This window comes from Haemorhous mexicanus, chromosome 2 (assembly GCF_027477595.1).
Source record: "Haemorhous mexicanus isolate bHaeMex1 chromosome 2, bHaeMex1.pri, whole genome shotgun sequence".
NCBI classification, from domain to species: Eukaryota; Metazoa; Chordata; class Aves; order Passeriformes; family Fringillidae; genus Haemorhous; species Haemorhous mexicanus.
In genome coordinates, this window is record NC_082342.1 from 106,748,166 (window position 1) to 106,774,908 (window position 26,743).

General features: G+C 37.7%; 1 protein-coding gene across 5 annotated transcripts in view; it reads right to left on the minus strand.

Moving 5' to 3' along the window:
- ADGRG2 (adhesion G protein-coupled receptor G2) overlaps positions 1-26,743 on the minus strand; it is a 59,682-nt gene that overhangs the window by 16,479 nt on the left and 16,460 nt on the right. For 2 of the 5 annotated variants that reach the window (XM_059839851.1, XM_059839853.1), the window contains exons 3-15: positions 24,978-25,598; positions 13,938-13,976; positions 12,530-12,562; positions 10,991-11,023; positions 9,957-9,998; positions 8,004-8,051; positions 7,354-7,421; positions 5,685-5,758; positions 4,842-4,881; positions 4,686-4,720; positions 3,297-3,379; positions 2,607-2,667; positions 1,426-2,114 (exon numbers count right to left, since the gene is read on the minus strand). In XM_059839851.1, coding sequence (XP_059695834.1) covers positions 1,426-2,114; positions 2,607-2,667; positions 3,297-3,379; positions 4,686-4,720; positions 4,842-4,881; positions 5,685-5,758; positions 7,354-7,421; positions 8,004-8,051; positions 9,957-9,998; positions 10,991-11,023; positions 12,530-12,562; positions 13,938-13,976; positions 24,978-25,598 — 1,866 coding nt within the window. The remainder of the gene's footprint in view (positions 1-1,425; positions 2,115-2,606; positions 2,668-3,296; positions 3,380-4,685; positions 4,721-4,841; positions 4,882-5,684; positions 5,759-7,353; positions 7,422-8,003; positions 8,052-9,956; positions 9,999-10,990; positions 11,024-12,529; positions 12,563-13,937; positions 13,977-24,977; positions 25,599-26,743) is intronic. The other 3 variants (XM_059839852.1, XM_059839856.1, XM_059839854.1) reach the window with 3 other exon arrangements.

The following is a 26,743-nucleotide window of genomic DNA, read 5'->3' on the forward strand; positions in this document are numbered from 1 at the left end:
CTGAAATCATAAAAGAGCTGATTTTCACGAAGAGCTGACAATCACTAAGCTTGCTAGGGACCATGGCTGAGCTGCAGTTTGGCCTAGGGCACCCCAGCCTCCAGAGGGCTGAGGTATCCGGCCTTAAGACTGCTTGCCTGGGGCGCTTACCCTACGAGGGACCAGCTATCCGGCTAAGAAGCTAGCCCCTGTGGCTTCATTTTATTTTACACAGAGCCACTAAGAATATTCCCAGTCAATAACAATATTTTAAGGGCAATCCAAAATTACTGTGCAGTATTTTAAATATTAGATTAGTTTAAAAAAAAATCTACCTTGCTGTCTGACTTAATTTTTTCTGTTCAAAAGACATTTGTGCTAATGGGAATCGAGCACTGTACCTACCTATGACAGTTACAAACAATGGTATAGGGTGAGCTGTCACTCACCATGTCCAAAGGCATCAGAACGTATTTTAAAATACATGCACATCAAGTGAAAGTTGTCTCAGGGTTTTCACACAGAACAGAATCACAGAACCATTTAGGCTGGAAAAGACCTCTAAGATCAAGTCCAGCCTTTGACTAAACATCACCTTGTAAACTAGACCACAGCACTGAGTGCCATGTCCAGTTGTTTCTTGAACGTCTCCAGAGATGGTGACCCTACCACATTCCTAGGCAGCCCATTCCAATGCTCATCAACCCTTCCAGAGAAGAAATTATTCCTGATGTCCAACAACCTCCCTGGCACAGCTTGTGGCCATTTACTCCTATCCTGTCACTGGTTGTCTGGGAGAAGAGGCTGACCCCCACCTGGCTACAATCTCCTTTCAGGGAGTTTTACAGAGCAGTAAGGCCAACCCTGAGACTACTCCAGGACCTTCCCCAGCTCCATTGCCCTTCTCTGGACTCACTCCAGCACCTCAAAGTCCTTCCTGTTGTGAGGGGTCCAGAAACGGACACGAGGTGTGAGGTGTGCCCTCACTGGTGCTGAGTACAGAAGACAATCACTGCCCTGGTTGTGCTGGCCATACTATTACTGATACAGGCCAGGATGCCACTGGCCCTCTCAGCCACCTGGGCACAGCTGGCTCATGTTCTGCCACTGTCAGCCAGCACTACCAGGTCCTTTTCCTTCAGGTAGCTTTCATACACTACTCCCAAAGCCTGGACTGTTCCCCAGGGTTGCTGTGACCCAAGTGCAGGACCCAGCCACTTGGCCTTGTTGAGCCTTTCATACAGTTGGCCTCAGCCCATCGATCCAGCCTGTCCAGATCCTTCTGTAGAGCCTTCTTACCTCCCAGCAGATCAACACTCCTATCCAAAGTAATTCACAATAATTATAAGGTCACCTCTCATATATACAACATTGTTTAATGAAGTTTAAAAGCAAATCTAGTATATGGCATTCAAACAAAAATAATTCTTTACTTTTCATATTTACCTGGGGTCCCATGGCCACCAGCAGTAGAATGAGGACGAGAAGCTGAGACAGAATGGTTGACAGGACTAACAGTAGGGGTCAAAGATATTGTGAAAGGAGTAAGGGGAACAATAGGTACTGTACTGACATTTTTGTGAGCAGATATGGGTTGGCTTGAAGCAGGGGGAATTTGTGCAACAGAATCGGTGATAGACTCAAAGGGGCGATTTACCATTGGAAGTTTGGGAGGCTCAGAAGAAGAAAGTGAAGAATGTTTAGTGTAACCTACAGAAGGAGAAAGTATTGTAACAGCCTTGTTAAGGTGTGCAGCATCAGATTTCATTGACATAGCAGCATTAGTGACAGATTTTGTTGCAGGTATGGGAACAGTGATGGATTTATTGGAAGTTATGGAAGAAGAAGTTGGCATGGTAGGTTGAGCAAGAGACTCGGAAGAGGGGTGTGCAGTGCTAACACTGGTGGAAGGCATAGAGTTTTCAGAGAGAGGGTTTGTAAGGGGAGATGTGGAAAGAGTTCCAGAAAAATAAATTTCTGTGAATGGTGGGGTCAGTGGTCTAATTGTGGGGCTTTGTTTAGCAGAAAGTATAGTGGGGGAAATATAAGAATTAGATTTGAGGGAAGTCTTTTTAGGGAGAGAAGGAGAATGAGGGGAAGGAACCCATATAAAATGAGGAGGCACTTGAATAGTACTGTAAAAGAAAAAAAGGTACAAAAATCCAGGTTAAGTTTAACATTTTTTCTATTTCAAAGAAAACAAGTAATAATAGAAGAATATATATAAAAATTATATAGACATACTAATAATAATGCATATTTTAAAATCAATCAGATTGGATGTTTCATGCTCTAATACTCAGAAGGTTCTTACATTCTCTATTGCTGTAATTGTTAACTAGCAAATCCATAAACAAATACTAGTACTGCCTTTGCTGCCTGCTCTGAGGGTGAGCTGCTGTTGAACACAAAAGCTAGATGCATCACAGAAAAAAATGAAAAAAAAGGGATAAGAAGGGAGGGAAGAGAAAGAGGAAGGAAAGAGGAGGGAGGTACATTGGAAAATGCCTGTCAGCTTTTTGTTGTGGAGTCTTTTCTAGCTATTACACTGAAGCATGGAAGTTGACTCTAGCCATGTGTTAGGAAATTGAGGAAATAAGCAGGTCAAATTTTGTATTTATACTTACTACATTCGTAATTCTTCAGCAGTCAAGGAACAATACTTCAGTGATGAACAGCAGCACTGATCTGAGATGACAAAGAAGCATTATCCTTAAGCATAACAATTGCTAACACCATTAAGTAGAATATTTAACCATGCGTAATATGTCTTTAAACAACAGTATTTACTGCATAATTTATTTTGAAGTTTGTTCTCAAATTAGTTTTGCAAAACAAAAGAACTCTTGACCAGTCAGAATATTGCCATACCCTCAGATTTTTGTTCAATGCCTGACAAATTGATTTATATATTTTTTTTAATTTTAAACAAACGAAAATGCAACACAACAGCTTTTGAAACAGAGACAAATGCTATGAGCCAGTACTCCATCCTGTCACAACATAACTAAGAAAGGTTGGCTACTTATTCAGATTGTCATTTCAGCTAGATATTTATGTTCTCATCTTATTTTACACCTGATCCTTTCAAAGTATGCTCTATTAAAGTAGCTGGCAATTTTATAATAAAATATTTTAAAAACTTATTTCTATTCCATACACCCCCAAAAATCAGAAGGCTGCATTTTTATGTATTTATATCGCTCAAAACAAAAAATATTTTGATCTAATAGTAACTATTTTGTTTTTTTAGCTACTTGAAGACCACATGTCCTTACATACAATTGTGATGAGACTGTGTTTAAAGCATAACTTACCAAGCTGACTTATTTTTGCTTTTTGTGTTAAACTGCTTATATTCTCTCTCTCAGCCAGCTTCATTATGAAATTGCAGTGTGTACTAAAACAGAAGAAAAAAGCTTAAGACTCAAGACTCTTTCTAACAGATGGAAGTAACATCAAACGCTAAATTAAAGCACATTAGTACAAATGCTAAGTGTGAAAGCACATTGTTACTAGGCTCTGTCAGATTTGGGCATATTTTTAATGCACATGCCAGGCTTTTAATCCACTATGCCAGGCTGATTAAAAGCATTACACATCAGTTTGCGGCACTTATTGTCCCTTCTCTCTACTATGTCAATTCTTAAATGGGGTCCTTTCTGATCAATGTTGGTCATTAAAGAGTTGATAATTTTGTGAGGATAACCATATAATCTCTGCTGTAAATATGCCAGTGTTCAGGAAACCTCCACCACCAGAGGAAGCCAGCATTCTCTCTTGACTTTAGAGAGAACTTCAGTGACCCATTCCAGCATGTAACTCCACCTTTATAACTACAGTTCGAGGACTAGGAGCCCTGCCTAAGCCAGGGAACCTCCAGGAAATTTTTCATATTCAGCAAATGCAAACATAGAGATGAATGAAAAGGTTTCTTTTCAGCTCATAAGAATTAAAAGATTACTCTAGCAACTGCCAGTATACAACATGAAGGGGTGATCTGACTACTTTCTATTTCATTTGAGTGTTTTGGACTTTTCTTCCATCCTAACCCAGGATGATAAAGTCCAGATTCAAGTATTTGGGGAAATGAAGTTTCATTTTGTTTTAGAATACAGCATTTCCAAGCTGATCATTTTAAAGGACAATTTAATGGTGAGTAGCAATTAAAATGAGATATCATCTACTTTTTAGGGTTTCCAGGATCACCTCTCTGGAGCAGCTTTGCCATTCTGATCATCCATGGTTTCCAGACTGTGAACTGCTTATTTCCTCAGGCTCCCAAGGATGGTTGGTTTCCCAAGCTGAAGAAGAGCAACTTGGGATGTCTCAAGCAAATCCCTCATAAAGACTGCACTGCATTCACAAGTTCTGGAATTCTGGTGCTCCCAGTTACATTACTCAGGTAATACCAAGATGCAGGGAAGCCTGGGCTTCATCAGAAGACTAATGAGAAGCAATACATTTGGGTAAACAGAACCAACAAACTCTAAAAAGTTTTTTCAAAATCACCAATGCCAGGACAATAATCAGAAATGAGAATTTCTTTGTTAACCTATACATATTTCTCCATCCAGTTTCTTGAACTTCAGAACTTCCTAGAGAGTTTGTCTTTTTCTTGTGCTAAAGAGCCATGCATACTTCACATATCACAAAGCAATATATGAGCTTTTAAATATTTTTTATTTAAAAATTTAAAAACAAACCTCTGGTTTTCTGCAAGGCATTCCATAACAGAGGACTGTAATGACAAATCAAAACAGAAAATAAAAAGGTTTATAAGGAGAAATCAGGAGTGATGCCTTATCAGAAGTAAATTAGAAAAAAGATTTCCAGAGAGTAACAACAATCAGTAATCTTACCTCACTTACTGCTTGCAAGGTTTTGTTGAACTCTGAAATGCTTTAAAATAAAATATTACTGTTAGGGAGGATTTTTAGTTATGTTTCTAAAAACAACTACAACAATTTAATTTAAAAAAACAATTACAGAGAAAAAATGTTTTTCCAGTTAATCAATGATTTTTTAAAGTCAGGCCAGTTGTAATACTGTAAAACCTCCAGCATTAAACATTTGAAGAGCTGACTTTTATTAGTCACTACACAAACTAAATTTAAACCTCTGTCATCACATTTGAACATCAAACCATTGTAAATGTTATTTAAAAGAGCAGAAGATAAATCTTAAAGTTGCCTTTTGCCAAGCATTACTTGGAATAGAATTCTAAATTTATACTCAAAGCCACAGAAATAGAATGAGTAAGAAGTACGGACTTCTTCTACAACCAAGATTTGTTGGGCAATCACATCATTTTGATTTTCAGGGTAAGTTTGGGAAATATTCACTTATTCAAACCTTTCCTTAAAAAGACTGGGAAACAAAAAATGAAACCAAAATAAAACCATATATGACTTCAAGAATATTTATTAAAGAACATGCAGCTAGGAAAGTTCATAATTTCCTACCAGATAAACTGAATCCTTAAATTATAACAACCATTTGGTGAACCATTTTTTAAAACAGTGGTACATAAACTAATTAAGAGTATTCTAACCAGTATGAACTTTATGTTAAGAGCAAGAACTTAGAACTAGTGTAATTTTTAATGTGCAGGAACAACACAAAGTCCACTCAACACATGAAAGGTCTCACTTCATCTTTTTCAAATATAATAGAGATTTCAATTCTTATTTAGAATTACTCACCTCAGTTCTTGTGGGGTATGTGCTGGAATTTCAATTAATTTTTTTACTTGATTGTGGGTGGTTATGTTATTAATCTGTTAGGAAAAAAAGATCCCACAGCTAAGTACAACCAGTAATTTTTAGCCTTAAAAGAAAATTGTTCCTTTCACACATTTCAATAGGCTGAAATGACAAAGATAAGAAGCACATTTTCTCATTAATACACTACAACAAGTATTTACTGTGACATTGTTGTCACAATTAATGGAAGGAACTGCTCATCTAGTACATACCAAACCCCAAAATCTTTGTGAAAGACAGGGGCAAAAGGACAGTAAACTCACCATGTCTTATGCTGGAAAAAGAGGAGTTTGGCTTAGTTTGCAACAATGACAACTCACTCCAGACACTGAATGATTTTTTTAACTCTAAGTGCAACAATGGGGCAAGCTTCATAAATGACATAAATAATAGATGACAGAATACTGGCAGTGAGAAGTCAAGAACTGTAGTGAAAGACATGATAAAACTGAGTTAAATAAGTATGATCTAGCATTAGGGTCTGGGGATACACTGAGGTTTATCTAAGAGCCCTTTCCATATATGCATTCTATGTATTCTTAAGCTCTTCCAGTTACCAGCATTACTGGTTATTTTTACATTTTGTGCAAACAGCAAAGGCGATGAGGAAAAAACATAATCTAATATATGTGGCATTGATTTCCCCTAAGAAATATTCTTCTAAAAAGCAAGAGTTTCAAGAGATGGAAACCAGTTTTAACAGAAGCTGTAGGTGCAATGTTACCATGCCAGCACAGTTTCACTAGGCTTTATCACCACTGAAACACAACAGAATGTAGAGGTGGCTTTTGCCAGGGGCATATCCCTGCCCAAACCTGATGCTCCATGTGCAGTAGCTCTTCTCTGTGGTAACATTGATGACTACTCTCATGCCTTCAGGGACTGGCATGTGAAATCTCAGGCTGAGGGCTGACAGGGATGTGTATGATAAAGATAAAAGGTCCTTCGTTTTTCCTCCCCTCAGTTTCCATCTGTAACAACTAAACATTCACATCCTCATAGTATTACCTTGATACTAGCTCATCTATATGGTCCTTGCCATGCATGACACTATCCTCTTAAACCTCTCTTGTGTTGTATAAATGGACACACTCATGTCACATAAGCCTATTGCAAAATTAATAACTCAGTAACCACGAGCCAAAAAACATAGAATGATCATGCAAAAGCATAATTGAAAAAAAACCACAATAAGCCATAGAACTACTTATGAGAATCTCAACATAAATTATTCCAGGATTTAATCCAACTTTAATTATGCCCAAATAGTTGCCATCTAGTGATGCTCATCTTCCAAAGGCAAGTGCCTAAATTAATCTCCAAAGGAAGAGCCTGCGTGCCTAAATGTAAATTCTTGAGATTACCCAAGGCTTCCCCCTTCTTTCAGTGGCTATGTAGAGAATTCAGGTCCTTACTGTAGGAAGTTTACTTAGCTGGAATTTTAAAATTTAGCTGCAAAGCATCTGTTTAAAACAGAGCTGTTCCATTCACTGCAAATAGTATCTTGTACTGCAAACACAGTAAGAACCATATTACTTATTTAAAGTGCAGACAAAGAAATTCACTTCAACCTTCCTTACAATACAGTTTCAAAAGAAAGAATACTTACTATTTCTACATTTAGCGATGCATTACTTTCTTCACTTGCCCGAAGTTTTACCTTGCCTACATAGAACACTAAAACCAAAAGCAAAAAAGTTAGGAAAATCAATGCTAAAACACAGAACGTAAAATCTTTTGAGAATTGCAAAACTTACTGCCTTGTGGTTTGATACACGGGAAATAAAAAACACTTGCACTAGCTTATCTACTTTTGCAATTGTTCTTCCATCTTTTCATCTATTTCAACAAATGAACTAGTCCAATAGCTTCATAATTTTCTATATATTTAATTTTGATGGCCGTCCCTAAATTCCTTCCAGGTAATCTTTTCCCAAAACAGAAAAACTGCACTTCATATTACTATAAATAGAACTCCTTAGATAACTTGTTTCTTGGGGTTTTTTCACAATTCTTATGCGCAATGGTATGCCTTTGATGAAAAACCAAAGAGTATAAATCAAAAGTATAAGAGTCTAAATACTTTTTAACCTCCTCACCTTAATTATTTTTTGAATTAATATAAAATCTCTCTAAATTTACAAGGAAATTTATTACAGAACTAGCTTTTACGTGGGAACTAAATATTGCTTCATTACTCAGAGTATAAAATAGTTGGATAATATTTTATGTAAAAAAAGGGAAAAGAAAACCACTAACCTGAATAATTACAGGCACGCGTTATGTTGCATACAATGGTTTCTCCTGCTATAAATTGTTGGGGGGAAAAAACCAAACAATTACTGATTTAAAAAGTTAAACCTAAATCCAATATAATCACACAATTTAATCCAACATACATATTTACAATCATTCCAGTGTTTGAAATTTATCTTCTGGAAGTATTTGACATATTTTCTAGGCCTCACTTCTCTACAGCACTTACCATACCATTTTCCAAGACTTAGTACTCAGAAATATGCTACTTGGATTAATTAATTTTGAATAATTTTCTGCAACAGTTTTGACAGAAGACCTATATGCAAGAGGTTGCAATTTTTAAAAAAAAATTAAATAGAAACAGAAACCAGCATATAATTCATAACCTCTTTAATTATCACAGAATTCAATCTCTAGGCAGCATATTATCTGCTTCTGAGGATCCTACAATGGCTCCATATGATAACATGAAGCTAAAACTGTTCTACCTGACGGAATTCAAGCTACGATGACAGCAACCATGTACAGTCTTATCTAGCAGAACATGCCTTCATTTAGTTACAGCAAGCTTTTGGCTGCTCAATATCTTCCATATTTTTAATACAACCTACACTGCTGAGAAATAACACTGATCCTAAATTAGGGCACTGTAAACAGACGGCTCTGTTGTATAATTTCAAAATAAAGCACTGGAAAGATATTTGCATCCAAGACAAAACTCCTACACTTGTTCATTAAAACAACTTCCCTTACTTAAGCAGATGGATTGGCCTCCATTAACAGAAAAAAACCCCAAATTCTATTTTTTCTGCTGTTATCATTAGTTAGTACCAAATGAGAAGGGAATTTTTTTCACCTTCCCTGTGGTGCAAACATTTGACTGTAAAATTTTGCTGCCTTATTAATTTTATCACCATCAATAAATAAGCACCAGAGGTGGCTGCAAGCTGGTGGCAGTATTCAAATTGTTAGGAAAAAAAAATTCAGACAGCAGTTTAGAATCAAATAAATTTAATGGTTGGACTTGATTATCTTAGAGGTATTTTCCAACCTTAACAATTCTATGACCCTAAATTTGCCTTCCCTTTTGCTGGCAGTGAAATAGTTACAAATCTTGTATACTGCTTTTTTAAAACAATCCTTAGAAAGTAAAATGCTTATAAATAACTGATAAACAATAATCAAATGTCAATATAACAAATTGTCAAAATTATTTACTACATAGAGAACATCTTATAAAAACCCAACACAAAATCCAAAAAATGCCACCAAAGCTCCTTTTTCCATACAGAGCACCAGTTTGTGTACCCCCTAGTCTTCAGATCTCTGCATGCCACCAAAATGCACAAAAACAGATTAGCAGTGTGGAGGATAAAAGACTGATCAAAAATCACTAGGGCTTCCAGTGCCCTGAAAGCATCAGATAACACAGCTGCAATGTTTCTGCAGGTCAGTTCACACAGTCAAATTATCCTTGCCATTAAGGCTCCAAACCAGTTCTTCTTCCACTTGCACTTAGGGCAAATCCACTGTAATGGGGCTACTGAGCTTCTATGTGGATAATTCAAAAATAAAATTCAGTCTATTCCTGGTCCTACTGGGCCTGCCCCGAGGTCAAATACAATGCCTGTGTTCAGTTTGCTTCCATCTCCTGAAAGGAATGAAGGTTTCTTGCTAAGCAAACATGGTCCCTGAGATTGTGGTTCCTACATTTTTGTGGTAACCTACTGCTCTGACTTACAAAATAACCAAACTCTTCTGTATGCAGCCATCTAGACAAGCACTGCCTTCTACCAGACTGGACATTAATGTAAGGCAGACTGTTAACAGGACACACCACAACACCAAGTAAAAAGCATACTAAAAACATTTGGGAGCAAACTTCCTAAGTTCACACGCACTTAAAATCTGAGATGCACAAAATTGTTATCAGTGGTGATAGATGAATCTTACCTGGTGTGATGGTGGAGTAATAATCTGTTGCTGTAAGGGCTTCTGTTAAAAAACAAAACAAAAAAAAACCAAAAACAAAACAAAACAAACCCACAAAAACAAAACAAAAAAGAAAGTCAAAACTTTTCACATTTTAACTTGCAATTAATGTTCTTGTTAAAAAACCCCATGCAAATTCTTACTTCTATTTTAGACTCTGTCTTTCCACGAAAAGTGTAAACACCTGACATTTTTTAAGAAAATGAAGTTACTTTCAGTGTTGGAAATGCAAAAGCAGCAAGTGGAGTAAGATCCATCCAATTAAGTGTTTGTATCCCCATCTGAGCCAGTGACTTCTGGTACCCAGTTGTTCTGAGGAGAAAGTGGTGCTTTTAAGGCAATTTTTATTTATACTATTCTACATGGGCACTTCAGCATAGGAGGAATCCTGTTCTAAAAACATGTTTTTCAATTGACAATGAAGAACAGCAGGATGTCCAGGTCTTAAAGAGGAATGGAGAAATCCATACCAATATGGAATGAAACTGGGAAATGGGAAAGGGGAAATTTTCAAATGGTAAAATCAGGAAAAAAAGGGGTAACAAATTCTTCTGATTGAGTCATTTCTGATCCTATTCGACAACTCCTTGCAAGTTCATACGTGTCTTCAAGGAATGGGGTGTACATTTTAGTTCTGTAAAATATCTTTTAGTTCTGTAAAATAGCTTAACCAGAAAGCATAGAAAACATTCTATATACAAAACCCCCTACATACTTGCTAAAAAATATATCCATCCTGTGTTTGGTTTTTGGTAACCAATACAATATTTTGAATGAAAAAGAAAGGTTTACAGCTCAGTTAAGTGCACCTCAGAGCCCTAATCATACAGACTTAAAATACAGATTGCAGATAAATATGAATTTTAAAAATATGAAAGAAAATAATTCAGAATAAAAAAATCCCAGTTACTAAAAAAAAGCCAACAAAAAAGCAACAAACACCAATGCAACTAATACCTGCCTTGAAACCTTACTCTCTTCATGCAAATTCTCACCTGTACTTTGTGTAGTCTCCTCTGAAGACATATCTGAAATAGAAAAATTGATAATAGTAAGATCTATAAAAAATAAAATAAAACAAGAAAAGCCCAAAAGTCTAAATCCAGCAAAGTCTAAATAAGAGAAGCATTAATAATATTTTGCCTGAAGAACTAACAGGATAGATGATAAAAGTAACAATAGAGAATTCTAGGGGGAAAAAATATAAAAAAAGTAAAAATTGTATTAAGAAAGTATTCTATGAGTTTTTGAGAAAAAAGATCAAGTCTGCAAGATTTTGAAAAGAAACTGAATATTATTTATCTAAATTTCACTTCAAGAACAACTGCAATGCTTGTTAGGAGCGTTCACATTATTTCAATACTAATAATGTTCATGTTATTTCAAAAATCTGGGTACCTGAATACAACCTGCTGGGAATCAAATTTTCCTCAAATAATTCCTTTTACTGATTTCATTCTTTCAGAAGATGCAGAATTTTTGCATATCCAACTGCAATAACTGCTTAACCTTAAGTACCTTTTTCTGCATGAACTCACAACATTCATAAACAGAGATGACTCACTGAGTTTGGCACACAGTCTCTCCAAAAAAGCTGGTTTTTATTTATGGTCAATAACCATAGATAAATAAAATAAAGTAATGATGCAAAGCTTTTTTCAGCTGCATCAAAAAGAGAAAAATAAATAAATTAAATTAAGACAATACATGCAAATTTAAAGGGCTGTGCTTAGTAAGAATATTTTAGGTGTCAGCACAGGTGACACCTAAAATATAAGGTCATCATGACACAGGTCATCAAAGTGGTTAGAAGACCTCTTCATGTCACTTCAATATGACAACTTAATGATTTTTTTTTTTAATGGACCAGAGCAGATCCACAAAAGAAAAAGAAATTTTCTGAGGCAACTAACAAGTAGACAAACTATGAGCAGAGTGAAAACTAAGTGCTGGTTTCACCTGTATTACTTGCCCTAGTATATACTACACAAATATTGAATGTGATGCAGTTGTTAAGACAAACCATTCCCAAAGAGAGACTGTATCTGTAAAATAACAAGATCATGTGTGTTTGCATGTGTATTATTTCTTTTATCCAGAGCACTCACTCCATGTCAGTATACATTAAGCAAAAAAGCAACTGGCTTTCACACAGGTTATTTCTGTGTGTCTCATTCTTAATTTTTTAAAAATGCTTTCATAGATGATGTTTATCACCTCTGGGTCCGGAAGTTGTTAGAGCCTCTGTGTGTAGTGTAATACACTGCATGAAATGCCATCTGCTAGGGTGAGAGGAGATGTAAAGGAGCTCTCACTACAGTCTTCCTCCTCTGCCCTCTCTGCAAACTCTTCACTGTTTCATTCTACATTCATTACAATGAAGAATGAAACAAGTAATTTGAAATGAAAATATTTTAATTTGGAACTCTATTTCATTGCAACCTTTCTGCATTCCCTCAGATAAAAGTAGATTTCATTTACCTAAGAGGAAATAACAAAAATTGGAAAAATCGGTAAAGTCCTGATTTTCTTACCAAAAATTGTGGTTGCAGCTGATTCTTCAGAATCTGTGAATTTTATATCAGATTAAAAAATAAATAAATTTAAAAAAGAGCATTATGAAGTTTCAGACACACACATTATCATCCTCAGCAGGCTTTTCTTATATTATCAAAAATTTACTGTATTCACCAGAAGAGGGCAACACCTGCTCTTTCAGAACAACACTTCCAGGTTGTCAAAAAAGGCAGATGAAACAATCTCCGGTTTAAAAAAAAAAAAAAGTCACAATTTTTATGGACTAAAATAGAATTTGATGTAGGACAATTTTTATTTTTTTTTAGAAATATTGGACAGTTTTATTTGTATAATGTTGCAAAACCACAACTGTATAAAGACCCAAGATACATGGCACACTAGCCTGAAAGCTACATGTTTATCCGGAGTGTCTTGCTAATTCTGGGAATGGGAACCAAGCATACACAGCAAGATGGCTTTAGCTGGGTATGAAGAATTATTCTCAGACTTTTTATAATAACAATGAGACTTGCCACTTAAAATTTATCCCATTCATATGGATTCTCTTTTCTATCCTGCAAAAAGCAGTGATAAAAAAAACCCTAATTAATTTCAAGTTTGAACATCTGATTTTAACAGGAACCAGCCAACTATTCATTTAGCAAACACTAGCTATCAGATTTTTATATTGTTACAGTCAGTATTTTGATCAAAAAGAAATTAGGATATTTGATATCTTTTTCACATAGCAACTTTAAAGTTGTCCCTTTCAGTCACTGGGTGGTTTTTGATACTGTCAGAGACAAGTAAAGTTACAGGTCACAGTTATCACAGAAATATAATCTAAAGAACAGCTGGATGCAAACACAAAGCACTATTTAAAAATATATAGTCAAGGTGCTTCAACATCTCTCAAAGGCCAAGAGTCATCTTATATTGTTACTTACAATACACTAATTTTACTGTAAAGCTTTTCCTACTGCTGCAGAAGACTTAAATCAGAGATACCAGAAGTCCCTGAAGAAAACCAGATTTTTTTAAACTAAAAATAGTAAACAAGGATTTTTTTGAAATGCTGAACACTCGTGAATTCATTGCTCCAGTAAAACTATTTTGCTTGCCTTACTGAAAACTGGCAATAGCTTCTTTCCAAAGGATAAATGTGAATACAATTTCTGTAATGAAGGGAGAATCAGAATCATCTCAGTGACCTTATTTTCAATTTCTCTGGAAAATTACTGATGCTATTTGCACCACAAAATTAGCTAATAAGACACAAGGACAATATGGAATATTAATTTGCTAATGTTTGCATATGCTTAACTATCTCCAAGAATTAAAAAGTATATCAGCAGCAGCAATCTTACTATACACTTTCTAAAACAAAAGAACAATGGGGCAAAATCCCACAGAACACCAACATACCTGTTATTTTTCTGCTAGGCAGTGTAGCAGTAGTTTCAACTGCAAAATAAGAAGATTTTTTTTTAAGAGCAGAAGATTTTATATGTATTTGTACACATGCATACACACTTTTTAAAACACAACCATTTTAGATGTGGTACTCACCTTGCTTCAAAATGGTTTGCAAAACTACTTTGCATCCATTGAGAAATATGTGTCAAGACTTTTTGAAAGCTGGAAGTTGAACTCTTTTGAGTTCAGTTTTTCCCTCAGTTCAACTTTTTATACTTATGGAAGACGGATTAGGCCATGAGCTTTGCCACTTCTCTTCCATTGCCAGTGTCTTCAGAAACCTATTCAGCACATTTGCTTGAGTGAAGATGAAGTGGACTAAAATAGCATCAGCTAAAAATGTAACGTGTAACATCATGATGTGCATGCACATCATATAAATACTCATGTGTCCAAGAGCTGCACCACTAAAGAACATCTAAACAGTGAAAGATCAGGCTGCTAGAAAGGAAGCAGCTCAGGTGGATGTGGGCTGGGATGAAAAGGTGAGCTATTTCCAGCTCAATGGGCCCACCAAATATGTCCCCAGAGAGAGATGCAAAACACAGATGGGCCTTTGATCCATCAACTCTTGTCAGATCCAAGGGGTGGATCTGACAGTTGAAGCCATCACACTCACGAATGTGAAACGTGATGTCCTCAAGTGAGCCAAGTCACTAAAGCCTCTCTGGAATAAAGGTGGTGGTTGGGCTATAAATGAGGAGGCCCAGCAGATCAATTAAATCACACCACTGCAGGGAACCTGCCACCAAGGCAAGTGCTATGTGCTTCCTGTGGTGGAGGGAAAGTGGCAGACAGCTCCAAATGTTCCCTACAGCCTGTCACCCCTCAAAACACCATCCTGGGCCTTGAAAAAGAAGTAGCAACACAGCATCACCTATACTGATATTTAAGCACTGTTGCCTATTTCAGAACCTTTAATAGGTGAGACCCTGTCTGGGCAACGAGGAAGAAAAACTCTTCTCAAGTCACTGAACCTGGAGGGACACTAAGCATAGTCAGGATTCAAGCCCAAGGGTAGCAGAAGAAGAGAGAGGTTCTCTCCAAATTGCAGGAGTAGGTGGGACAGTTTCTCCACAGGTAATGCCTTGATATATGGCCAGTCCATCACTGCCATCATTGCCATGTCACACTGGTGGGCACTAAACTGCGCCACACAGCCCACGAGCAATGGGCATCCCCCAGATCCTTGGAGTTGCTGCTGCTGTCCAGGTTGCTGTAGGTTACCTCCACCACTGCTAATGCCCTCAGATACTGACACCTTCCTTCTTCCATCAGTGCTGGTCCACTTGAACCTGCAGTCTACATGACCATCCTCAAACTCTGAACCCAGTAATGCAAGCTGAAATCTCTGTGGGACCTCCAGTAACCAATCACTTGGAGACACACACAGGAAAGTGCCCTGAGGGAACAAATTCCTAGGGAGAAAGGTGTGCAGGACAATGTGGGCAGGTGCCTAGAGCAGTGTTCACCTCTGATGGCATGGGAGTTTACACCAAAACAGCCAAGGAATCCTGGTGAGAAGGCAGACCTCTTGCAGGAAGGATGTCTTGCTTACACCAAAGACAGAGACTTTTGGTACTGTTGGGTCCTGGCATACACCTACCAGGCCTGTGTCCCACACCCTGGAAGGTGCAATAGGATCTCTGGATCTAAGGAAAAACAAATGGATGCTGCAGCTGAATCAAAGATACAGCCCTAACCATAACAGTCAAGGGGGAGCTATGGAAGTGGAGGATGATTCAGTTAGGGAAGGAGGAAGATGATCCTCTGATGGTGATGTAGGAAGACAACTCAGAAGAGGCAGCCTGTTCTGCAGTATGACAGCCATAAGAACAGGAGAAGGCAATGACAGAAATCATAAATGAGACAGAAATTACCCAGTCCCTATTCCTGAGCAAGGTGTGAGATGCACAAAGCAGACAGCTGCCTGCCAGGTAAGCAGATTGCTGCCTGGCTACCCCAATGCTGGGATACTGGGACTAATGATCTGAAATCAAAGACAACATGAGAGCTTGACAGAATAAAAAAAGTCAGTTCATTTTTGTTGAATGTCATACAGTGCATGAAGCTAAAAGCAGCAACTCTAAAACAAGGCAGGATGAATACATGGAAATTGAATTAATTGCACTACATTTTTTTAAGATTTTTCTACGAAACTGTTAGTTTTAGTTAATTTACATCCTGGGTAGAAATGTTCTTATGCAGAAGAAAGAGAACCAAAATTCTTAGTAAAATAATTCATACCAATTAAGTTAAAGCGTAAGTAAAAATTCACATCTTTATACATATCAGCCTACTGAATTTAAACTCCTTCAGTAAAGATAAAACAAAGTTACATCAAACATCTCTTTTGAGACAACTAGGATTCTGCCTCCAGAGAAGTAAAATTGCTCTTTTTCACATCTAGAATTGTGTGAACTTGATAACTCATGAAAATCTGGATATAACCCTATTTTTTATAGTAATTTTTCAGAAAATTAGGACTTCTCACTACATAGTAAGTCCAGATAAAATACATATACATATTCCTGTAAGGTTCTAGAGCTCTTATGTACCAGTGCTTTTCGCTTTAACATTGTAAAGTGATTACAAATTACAGATTCTATACAATTATTTTCTTAGCACCTACTTGGCTTGGGAAGACCCCTAACACAACACCAAGACAATACCAAGTTTAATATGAAGAACTGAAACAGTAGTCAGATAAAACTATTCTGTATAGTTCAAACAGTAAATAACTTTTTCAGGTAGAATGGGGGGAATAAAGATAATTGACTGAACTTCTGGTTAGAGAAGGAAGCATCCTTCCAGGTGGGCAATTTGATTTTCCTACCACAGAAAGTAAATTCTATCTCCAAAAGTACCTGTTATGAGTCCTGTCTTAATCAGTGCAAAAGCCTTTACCTCCAAAAATAAAATCTGGATGAAATTAAATTCTCAAAAGGAACCCATCTGAATACACAGCATCTCAGAGCAAACACCACCACATTGCTTCTTCTGCCCATTCAAAAAATAAAATCTGCACAGGGAACCTAACTTTAAGATCTTTCTCACAAACTCCTGTGGAGTCAGTGGAGATAGTCTTGCGGTATACAAGGTGCCTTTTTGCATCTTCCATATCTCTTCAACCACCTTGTGAATTTTTGAGAATACAAGTAGTATCCTGAGGTAGGTACATAAATTGTTCATTTACATATTTGGTTTTGTAGGTTAGTAAAAAGACAGTGAACTGTAAAACTGCCAAATGCTTTTAATAGCACATCTAGCAGCACAGGGAGTAAAACAAGCTAAACACAAGCCATGAATATGGAGCTGGAAAATGCAGCAACTGATGATGGCATGCATCATCTGAGAGGCACTTTTTTTATGGACACCAGTCTAACCATGACTTCTCTTACAGCACAATAGTCATATGCCTACAGTTGCCAGAAATTATGCATGAGTATGAGACTTGTCAAGGCTTGAGTATGGACTTATCAAGGTCCAGCTTTAAGTTCATTAGCCAAGTCTTTAATCACAATCACCTTTGCACACAGAAAGGAGGAAGGAGAAAAGACTCATATATAATTTATTTGTTAATCCTCCTCCTTTGTTAGGAACAAGAAAAAAAAAGTGAATAGATTTATTTGGAGAAGGATTAGAGTTCAATCCAAAATATCCCTAAAGTTGGCATGTAAAAATGAAAGTAAAGTAACTCAAGATGTGTTAGTTACAAGCTAACAGAAAATTTATTGCCCTTGGTTGTTTACTATTGATAAGAGCATGAAAATCCTTACATATATGAAACTTTTATTTGCTCTATGGATTTTATTTTCAACACTGTTAGTTTAGGATCACCGACTCAATATAATTCACATATCCTGTTCCAAAACAAAGGATTACACATTGTAATAATACTTTGCTACATTTTCTCTAATAGAAAACAATTTTTAAGATTCAAACAGTAATTAAATAGAAGTGTTATTCCTTGCTTTTGTTTCAAGGTAGATAGAATAGTCCCCTACAAGAACTGTTTGGTTTCTTTTCTGAGGGAAAAGGCAACTTGATTAAACGAGATTAGCACCGCATTCTGTTACTAACATGCATTATTAGAAACAAAAGCAGCAAGTCCCTTACTGTCCCCATATCACTTTGTACTGTTCCGACACAAATAGCAAGCTAAGCCACGACCTGGGAATCCCATCTATGTTCCACACGTATGAAACTGGTTTAGCAGCTCTCACCACAGCTGCAAAAATTGTGACCACCTTCATTTCCCAGTGACTTCGTCTGACAATGGGAACCAGTGTAACTTCAGCAGCTCCAGACTGGCAGGAGACTAAACCTACTAGCAGTACTTAAGGCTAGGTGTGCAAGCCGGTGTAGCTCTGAGAAAGACCCTGGCCCTGTCTGAAAAAATAGCCTTGTGCTTACAGCATTCCTTAGCATGACAGCTTTTAATTCTCAGGCTACTGGATCTTTTAGGATGGGATGGTCTCCACATGTCCTGCTGAAGCTGTTTCACCAACCAAAGCAGAATTGAAAAATGAATTCAGTGGAAGGGAAAGAAAGGCAGAAGGAGGCTCTATAACACAGTGGTCAAGATGGGAATAGATGGTTCTAGTGCCTACAGCAAAAGCATTGTCACTCAAAGTATATCATTTGTTCAGTAGCTCAGGCACAGGACACTGCCCTTAAAGCACAAAAGGGGTACATTGCTCTATCTCCAGTGTGATAATTTGAAAAGATCCTTTTCTTCTCTCTACCTTCAATCTAACTTATGAGCAGTATAATCTTTCTTAAATTTTTTAGAAATGCAATACCATTTCTGATTCACCTGTCTTTGGGCAACCCAGTGTGTGAGAAGCAGTTCAGTTCTTCCAGGGTGGAGAAGTGAGAAGTAGCTGGAACCTGGCTGCCGATAACAATTTGGTGCAAGAACGACATTACTGGCAATGGTTCCTTGTTCCCCTGTCTCAGGGAACAGTGCTGCTGCTGACTAATGCTGTTTTACCTAACACTTCATGATCTCCTTCAAACCTTTGCAGAAAGCATCCTTTGAGCAAGCCTGAGACTGGGCAAGCAACTTATTGGGCTTTCTTCAGAGGAGAAAGGGTCTGAAATTTAGTGAACTCGAGTCTCCCCATGAACACTCCCCCTGCCCAGGCTGTGCCACAGGTAAGGAGGGGCAGAGTGAAGGGCTGTGCCAGCTGGCCTCTGTCTCAGGAAACACGGGAGAGAATGCAAGGGCAGCTGCTTCCTAGTCAGCTCCAGACACCAAAAAGGCACTGAATGCTGAAGAGCAGCAACAGCCCTGCCAATCCGCAGAAGCACTCCTGGCAGAGAAACGTACATTCCTGGACTTATATGTGTAGGGCCTAGAGGAGAGATTTATGGAATGAAGTGACTAAAATTTTACTTCTATTAATTGAAAAGCATGCCAAAATTGAAAACAGTTTGTATTAGTACCCAGGCCTCTCTGTTCAAAGTCACAGTCTTGACTATGTTCAGCTCTCATAAACAGATAACAGCAAATGGAAGAATCCCAAGGGACACCTTGGAGGCTTTGTAATTTGGTCTCCTGAAGCCACAGTACTTGGCTGTCACCAAAGAATGACATGAGAAAACCACAACTGTATATTGCTGCTAAGATCAGTTCTGATTTACACATAAAAATAAAAATACAAGGACATTTATAAAAATCAGATTTTCTAAATAAGAAATTACAGCACACTTACAGTGCTGAAAGTTTTTTCACCAAAAATTCAACTGAGTCAGTCAGCAGAATTGATTTGCATGAAGAACTCCCACCAGAAAGGACAAAGTCAGTCTTTTAATTCCAAATAGATATCTAGCATCGCTTTCTGGGTAATGTAATTACAAGCATTTAAGACTCAAATGTCAATTCCACATTGCAGTTTTTAAGTCTATACAGATCCTCTGCTAGACATTTTTACAGACAACAGTTAACCTGTTTGTTCAGCAGTTACCAGAACTGTGCAGCAACCACTACATTCTATTTGCATTCAGAGAAATGAAGATGCCCAGCAGTAATGCATTTTACAAGACTTTCTCATGAACAAAACTGAGTAACTCAAACAGCAAAATTTCAAAATGGTGCTGTTCCAAAACCCAATTATTTGCAGAAACAGGCGCTGAAAATATGTTCAATTTTCCATGAAAAGATTGAGTCCCTTTAACATTGACAAGTCTTTCAGCTGAATAAATGTTCTGCCAAATGAACCATTTTGTCACACAAGGCACTAATATCAATAACATATCAAAATCCTCCACAAGTTTACAGTTGTTAGTTAGCTGCACACTAGAAACATTAGCCTAGCTTGACTTTCTATGTAAGGTAGATTTTGAGGCACATTGTATATAAATTCATAAAATAAAACTTAAGTGCAATCTCAGTTTTATGTTTTGGTGTCCCTCATGTCACCTTGTATCTGCTCTGACCCCCTGTTGTGGCACCATGGAAGAAAGGATGAATTATCACTGGCCACTAGACAGAAACAAATGCCAGAACTTGTTCACATCAGGCTCAGTCACTAGGGCCAGCTCATTTTAGTATCCTTAAAAGAAAATTTAGGCTCAGTAATTTTAACTCAGCTTTGATGTTTCACTGCTTGTAAGAAATTAGGTTATAAATATAGCTTTTATCTGTTTGTGGAAAGCTGTACATTAGATACTGAGGTGAATCAAATTACCACTTCTCTGGAAGGCTGATTTCCAAAAAGCCACTTTGTTTGGTATCACAGGAGAGGGAGGGAACGAGAGCAAAGAAAGGGAAGGTCAAACACGTATTCTGTTAATAGGTACAAAGAAAAGTGGCACATGACTCATCAAAAAGGCACTCCAGAGCTAGGTATTTTTTCCCATCACATTTCCTTCAAGAGCTTCTAGAAGTTTCTTTAGTATTCTGTCCTTACAGTTCTCGGGGAAAAAAATGGCATTGGGGCAAATAATTTGCTTTTTCATCTTCTGCTTTCATGATCCACTCAGTAAATGTGATAATACAGCCCAAGGTTTGGTACCCAACAGACTGGGACGCAGACGGGATGAGTGGATGAGGGACGGCTGCATTTCCACTTGTTCCCAAGTATGTAGTCTTGAGACTCCACCCTCACTTCCAGAGAAGGTGATCCTGTCATCAGATGGGCACACAGTTGGGAAACCTTTAAAAAGGATTACATGAGCCTAATACCTACCTTCCACTGTCCACATCTGCAAATTAGAACAGAAGCCCAAACTGAAGTTTTTCTCTTCCTTGAGAATGCAGAGGCAAAATAGTCACACTGGGCAGGGCACTGGTCACTTCCCATTTCTCCCATCAGCATTAAATTGCTCTGTACTCAGAAGTGTGAAAACCCCCTTCAGCAACACCAGTAGCAGGCTCAGCAATATTGAAAGTCAAAAGTGTATGTGAAAAAGAGAAGGCAACATCTTAATCTTGAAGTTTGGAAAGTTTAGAGAAATCAAAAATGCCACAATATACCCACTGAATTTTAATCAGGATAAAAAGCAATCAAAAGCAACAGGCTAAAAGTTACAGCACCAATATCACAAATGAGACAGCAGTGATTTATTTACAGTTATGTCCCAGATCATCTATTTTATTTAGTCATTGAAATTTGTTAAAGATATCCCATCATATCTGTGCTCCTTGCATAAATGCACAGCATAGCAGTCTGGATATTTGTATTTGGATTAAGAAAGTTACTGTTTAATGTATAACTGAAATGATTAATGTTTAAACAGTGCATTTCATTGCGAAGTTATTATTAAAGGCAACTTAAAAATATCACATGTAAAAATTACAACAGAAGAGCTGGTACTTACAGGTGATTAGAGTTTATTTTCAAGGATTTAGCACTTAAAATTAATTTATTTTCTTGTATGTTTGTTCTCTTAAATCACCCCAAACTTTGGATTACTGAGTAGACTTTTTTCTTGGATTATACAGAGTGATATCGTTCATATTGTCCATATTAAAGTATGTAGCTACAGAGGAATCATTCAACAAGGAACAAGATGAAGAAATTTTCCAAGGTTAGAATATGGACTAGTAAGCACATCTCTCTTCACTTAGGCATTTTTAAATACCAGGAGGTGATCTGTAAAGTGAGAGACATTCAACTACTTCTTCTCTTCTCTCTATATCACAGCTGTTATGCTACTTCTCACGCTTAGCAAGAGGGGAATTATCAAAGAAACATGAAGAATGTACGTGGAAGGCCAATGACGCACCAAGTGCATGACCTCCTTCCCTCTCTGGCCCTGCCTGAAGTGTTTACACCTGCTCAGTGTGCAGTGGCCACACCAAGCAGGACAACCAGAAGACTCTGTCACTGGAAGGAGCCAGTCTCATCTCAGATATAAAAGTGCACTATTGAGAACCATTAGTCAAAAAAATGTGGTCAGCCTCATCACAAAGTAGGAAGCAGTCAGATATGTCCTTTCTTGCAAATCTTCAGATGCATAAAATATGTAGCTACTGTAAAGGTAATCCCAGCCACTTCTGGGGAGTAAGCTACTTGGTTAAAGTTGAGCATACCTTTAAATGCTAAGCTTGTATGTGAATCTTACCACAATCAGGATTTTGATCCTTATTAGACATCAAATGGTTAAAAAAAATTAATAAATTTTTGGTAATTGGAAAAATTTCACTCGAATTATAAAACCTTAAGTAAAAGAATCAGAAGAGTCAAGAAAAACAAAGGCAGGAAAATTGAAGCTAAGTAAATCTAGACTTATTAATGGAACGGGTCACTGCTGATGAGCCACCAATTAGACAATGGCTTATACTGCACAAAGGCTTTGAGTGGTTAAGCAAAGATGAAATCACAAAAAATACGGTAGCCTTTGATGGAACATTTTACAAATAATTGTTTTATGCAGGCACAAAATGCCAACCAGGCGACAAAAAAAAATTCTGAAACTTGTCCTCCAGCACAATTACGACTGTAATGAACCACTTCCTTTTGACCTTTTGTGCCTACAGAGGACTTTCCTAAACTTTAGCCCTTTGCCACTTACGTTCATTGCAGATGTAAAATTAGATCCTTCTGCAGACTTACTACTCAAAGTCCTTCTGCTTTAACACAAAACAGAGAAGCTTCTCAAATCAAGTAATTTTTACACAGGTGTTCGGAGGAGCTTGAAAGAAATCAGATTGAAAGAGTAGTAGCAGCATCAGAAAGAAATCAGATTGTAAGAGTAGTAGCAGCATCAATTAAAATCAGCTCACACAGACTATTAGATATTTCTACCATAAAAACTTTGTAATCTATTGACTGGTATTTGCTAAATATATGCTTTTCACAAGATGACTTGGGGAGTAATCAGCTAAAATGCATCTATTATTGAAGGGAGGCAAATAAACTGTAAAAAAATTCCAGCAAACTCCTCTTTGAAAAGCTGTTAATGTCCCAAGTTATCCAGAGGAGATAACTTACATCTGGCAGTAGAGATGATCTCTATACTGAAACAAACTCCTGTCAGCATAGTTATTCAATCTGGCTAAGCACCAAAGCTTTGGAAACCATGCATCTTACACAATAACTAGGAGAGCTCTTGCAGGTAGACAAAGGATTCCACAAACCACTAAATCATGAATTCTAAAATCATTAATCAGTTAGGGCTGGAGATAGGCATTGCCTGATCAAGCTGTCCTGTGATGGTCAAGGATGCTTAATATTTAGGGCAGAAATTGCTGGAACAGAAAACAAGGACTTTGTCCCTTCTGTGCATCAGTAAAAGACAATCAGATGGTCCACTCTGATCGAGATTTTTCCCCACTGTCCAGACATACCTCTCTCAGACCTCCTTTATACATCTGGTAAACAGAATGTTCCTCCTTTCAGCCTTAGTACTGTGTTCCTTCAAGCACAGCCGGACATAAGTAAAAGAAAGACACCCTTTCTTCAGCTCCTTTCCCAAGTCTTACAACCCAACAAAGAAGATGTGCTCCCAACTACAGCATCAAGGCTACCAAAGGCATTTCATTCATTACAAACCACTGCCAGAAGCATTCTCCATGAGTCCTGGTCTGTTGGACAGATTTGTTTCTCTCCCAGAAAAAGAAATCTGGTCACGTTATTTTACTGCCCTTACTAAGACACTTTAAATCTAGTCAGGAAGTGGTTATAAGATTACATAGATAAAAGATATTTTTGAATCTGTATGAAATAAATAGGTACATTTTTTAAGGATAAAGGTGATGAAGATTAAGACTGGTGCCACATTTAAACTGAATCACTGATGCTATATAAAAATTCTAGGAAACAATAATTGAGCTAGTCTCATTAAAATCTCTTATGGGATAATATAGTTTTCTATGATTTATAAATTGTATTCCATCAAAGTTTGATTCAAGTTTGTGGTTTTTACCAACAGATATGATAGCAAAAGCTAAAAATAGGATTATTCTCTTGCTTGAATTCAGTTTCTCTGAAAATAAAATCTTGGATTTGTTTGATTCTAAGGATTTTACGGTTCTTTTTCAGGGAAGAAGGAAAATTTGAGAAATGTGTGAGAAACCATTTGGTCATTTTAATAAAGGAGACATTACTGATACTGATAAAGAAATTGGATCCTCCTATAATTTTCTGCAGATGTAGACCCTACCAGCTACACCAGAAGATGGTGTAATGTGCCAATTGAAGCACTGAAAAGTTGCCCTCATTGAAGTTTTGCCCCAGCAAATGTGCAGAATGAGAACCAGCAATGCTTTCCTCTGCATTTATTCGCTGAACAGAAAATGTGTAAACTAATTATTTTAAGATGAAATTGATACATGCCCCAGTACGCTAAGGAGTTTTAGTTGCATGCATCCTGCTCTCATATTACACAAATGGTTGATAGACAGAAAAGTTGAAGCAAGTTGAAAGTCTTTAAAGGACTGATTCTGTACTTTCTCGTTTGGATAAAAACTAGCGAAAGCTGCAGGTCCTCACATGACCTCATCAATTACTATTTCAAAAGCAGTGCAGTGGTACTTACCACATGGCAAAGAGTTATCCTCTTCTACTGTCGTGTTATAGGTCCAATCCTCCTTTCTCCAGCGTATAACACCACTATCCTGGCAGTCCTTAGATTGTGTTATATTTGCCTTGTCCCACATTCTGAACAGGTACAGCTCCCCAGTCAGACCCTGGTGAGGTGCTGTAGCTGTATCTTGCAGCTTTGAACAGCCAAGTAAGAACTGGCCTTTTCCAGGCAAATTAAATTTCTCATTTAGTTTCTTGCGTAACTTTTCTGATCCATTTATGAATACCTTCACCTCCTCATTGTCACTTTTCCACTGGATACATATTTGGTTCCAAGTGTTTTTAGGAAGTCTTACTGATGTGTTTATTTGTTTTCCGAACAACCATATCTTCAATTTACCATGATCTCCTGTAAGTCCAAGATCATACTTATTTGCAGAGAGATTGGCGTGAAGAGTTTTTTTTTCAGCATATACATATGCTGTCCATGGACTGTTTGAGGAATACAGCTTGAGGTGCACACAGACAAGGAATTCTCTCAAGGGATGCAGAGAAATTCTTGATGACATTCTCCAAGGATCTTCACACGCAGTCTTAAAGACGGCTTTGTATCGCCCTAGGAAATCCTCCTGATCTAAATAAAGAAAAGGCAATTTGTAAAACCCTTAGGTCTTTAAAAAAGATCCTTTATATAAAAGTTATTCTTCCATATAGTACTGTTTCTAGGCATTTTCCTAGGAATTTTCAAAATAACACATTAAGAAATGATCTTGTAACCTACTCCTTTATTTTTGTGGTAGGGAAGTGACAAATTTGGAGGCAGTCAATAAATCCTAGCTGCTCATGAAAACTTTGAAGTAAAACTTATGCACAAGAACAAGGATGACCATGTAGAATCACAGAATCGTTGAGCTGGAAAAGACCTCCAAGATCATCCAGACCAACTGTCAACCCAGCACTGCCAAGTCCACCACTAAACCATGTCCCCAAGTGCCACATCTACACATCTTTTCAGCACCTCCAAGGATGGACACTCAACACCTTCCTCTGCACCATGGTTCAATGCTTAGCAAACCTTTCCATGAAGAAATGTTTCCTAGTATCTAATATAAACCTGCCCTGGTGCAACTTGAGGCCATTGTTCTATTTTTGGTTACTTCAGAGAAGAGACAGACCCCCTTGGGCTATAATCTCCCTTAAGGTAGAGAGCAATAGAGTCTCCCATGAGCCTTCTTTTCTCCAGGTTAAACAATCCCAGGTCCCTCAGTTGGTCCTCAGAGGATTTGTACTCCAGACTCTTCACCAGCTCCATTGCCCTTCTCTGGACATGCCCCAGCACCTCAATGTCTGTCTTGAAATGAGGGCCCAAAACTGAACACAGGATTTGGGATGTGACCTCATAAGTGCCAAGTACAGGGGGACAATCCCTGCCCTGGTCCTGCTGGTCATGCTATTGCTGATCCAGGCCAGGTGCCATTGGCCTGCTTGGCCACCTAGGCACACACTGGCTCATGTTCAGCAGCTGTTGATCAACACCTCCAGATCCTTTTCTGTAATGCAGTTTTCCAGCCACTCTTCCCCAAGCCTGCAGTGCATCATGGGGTTGCTGTGACCCAAGCACAGGACCCGCTACTTGAACCTCATACAACTGAGGCTTTATTTGGCTCCTCACCCCTGTCTTCTGTTCCTCATGCCAGCTCAAGGGGCTGGGTACTCTGAGACTAAGGCAAAGAAAGCATGAAGTACACCAGCCTTTTCCTCACCCTTTGTCAACACTTT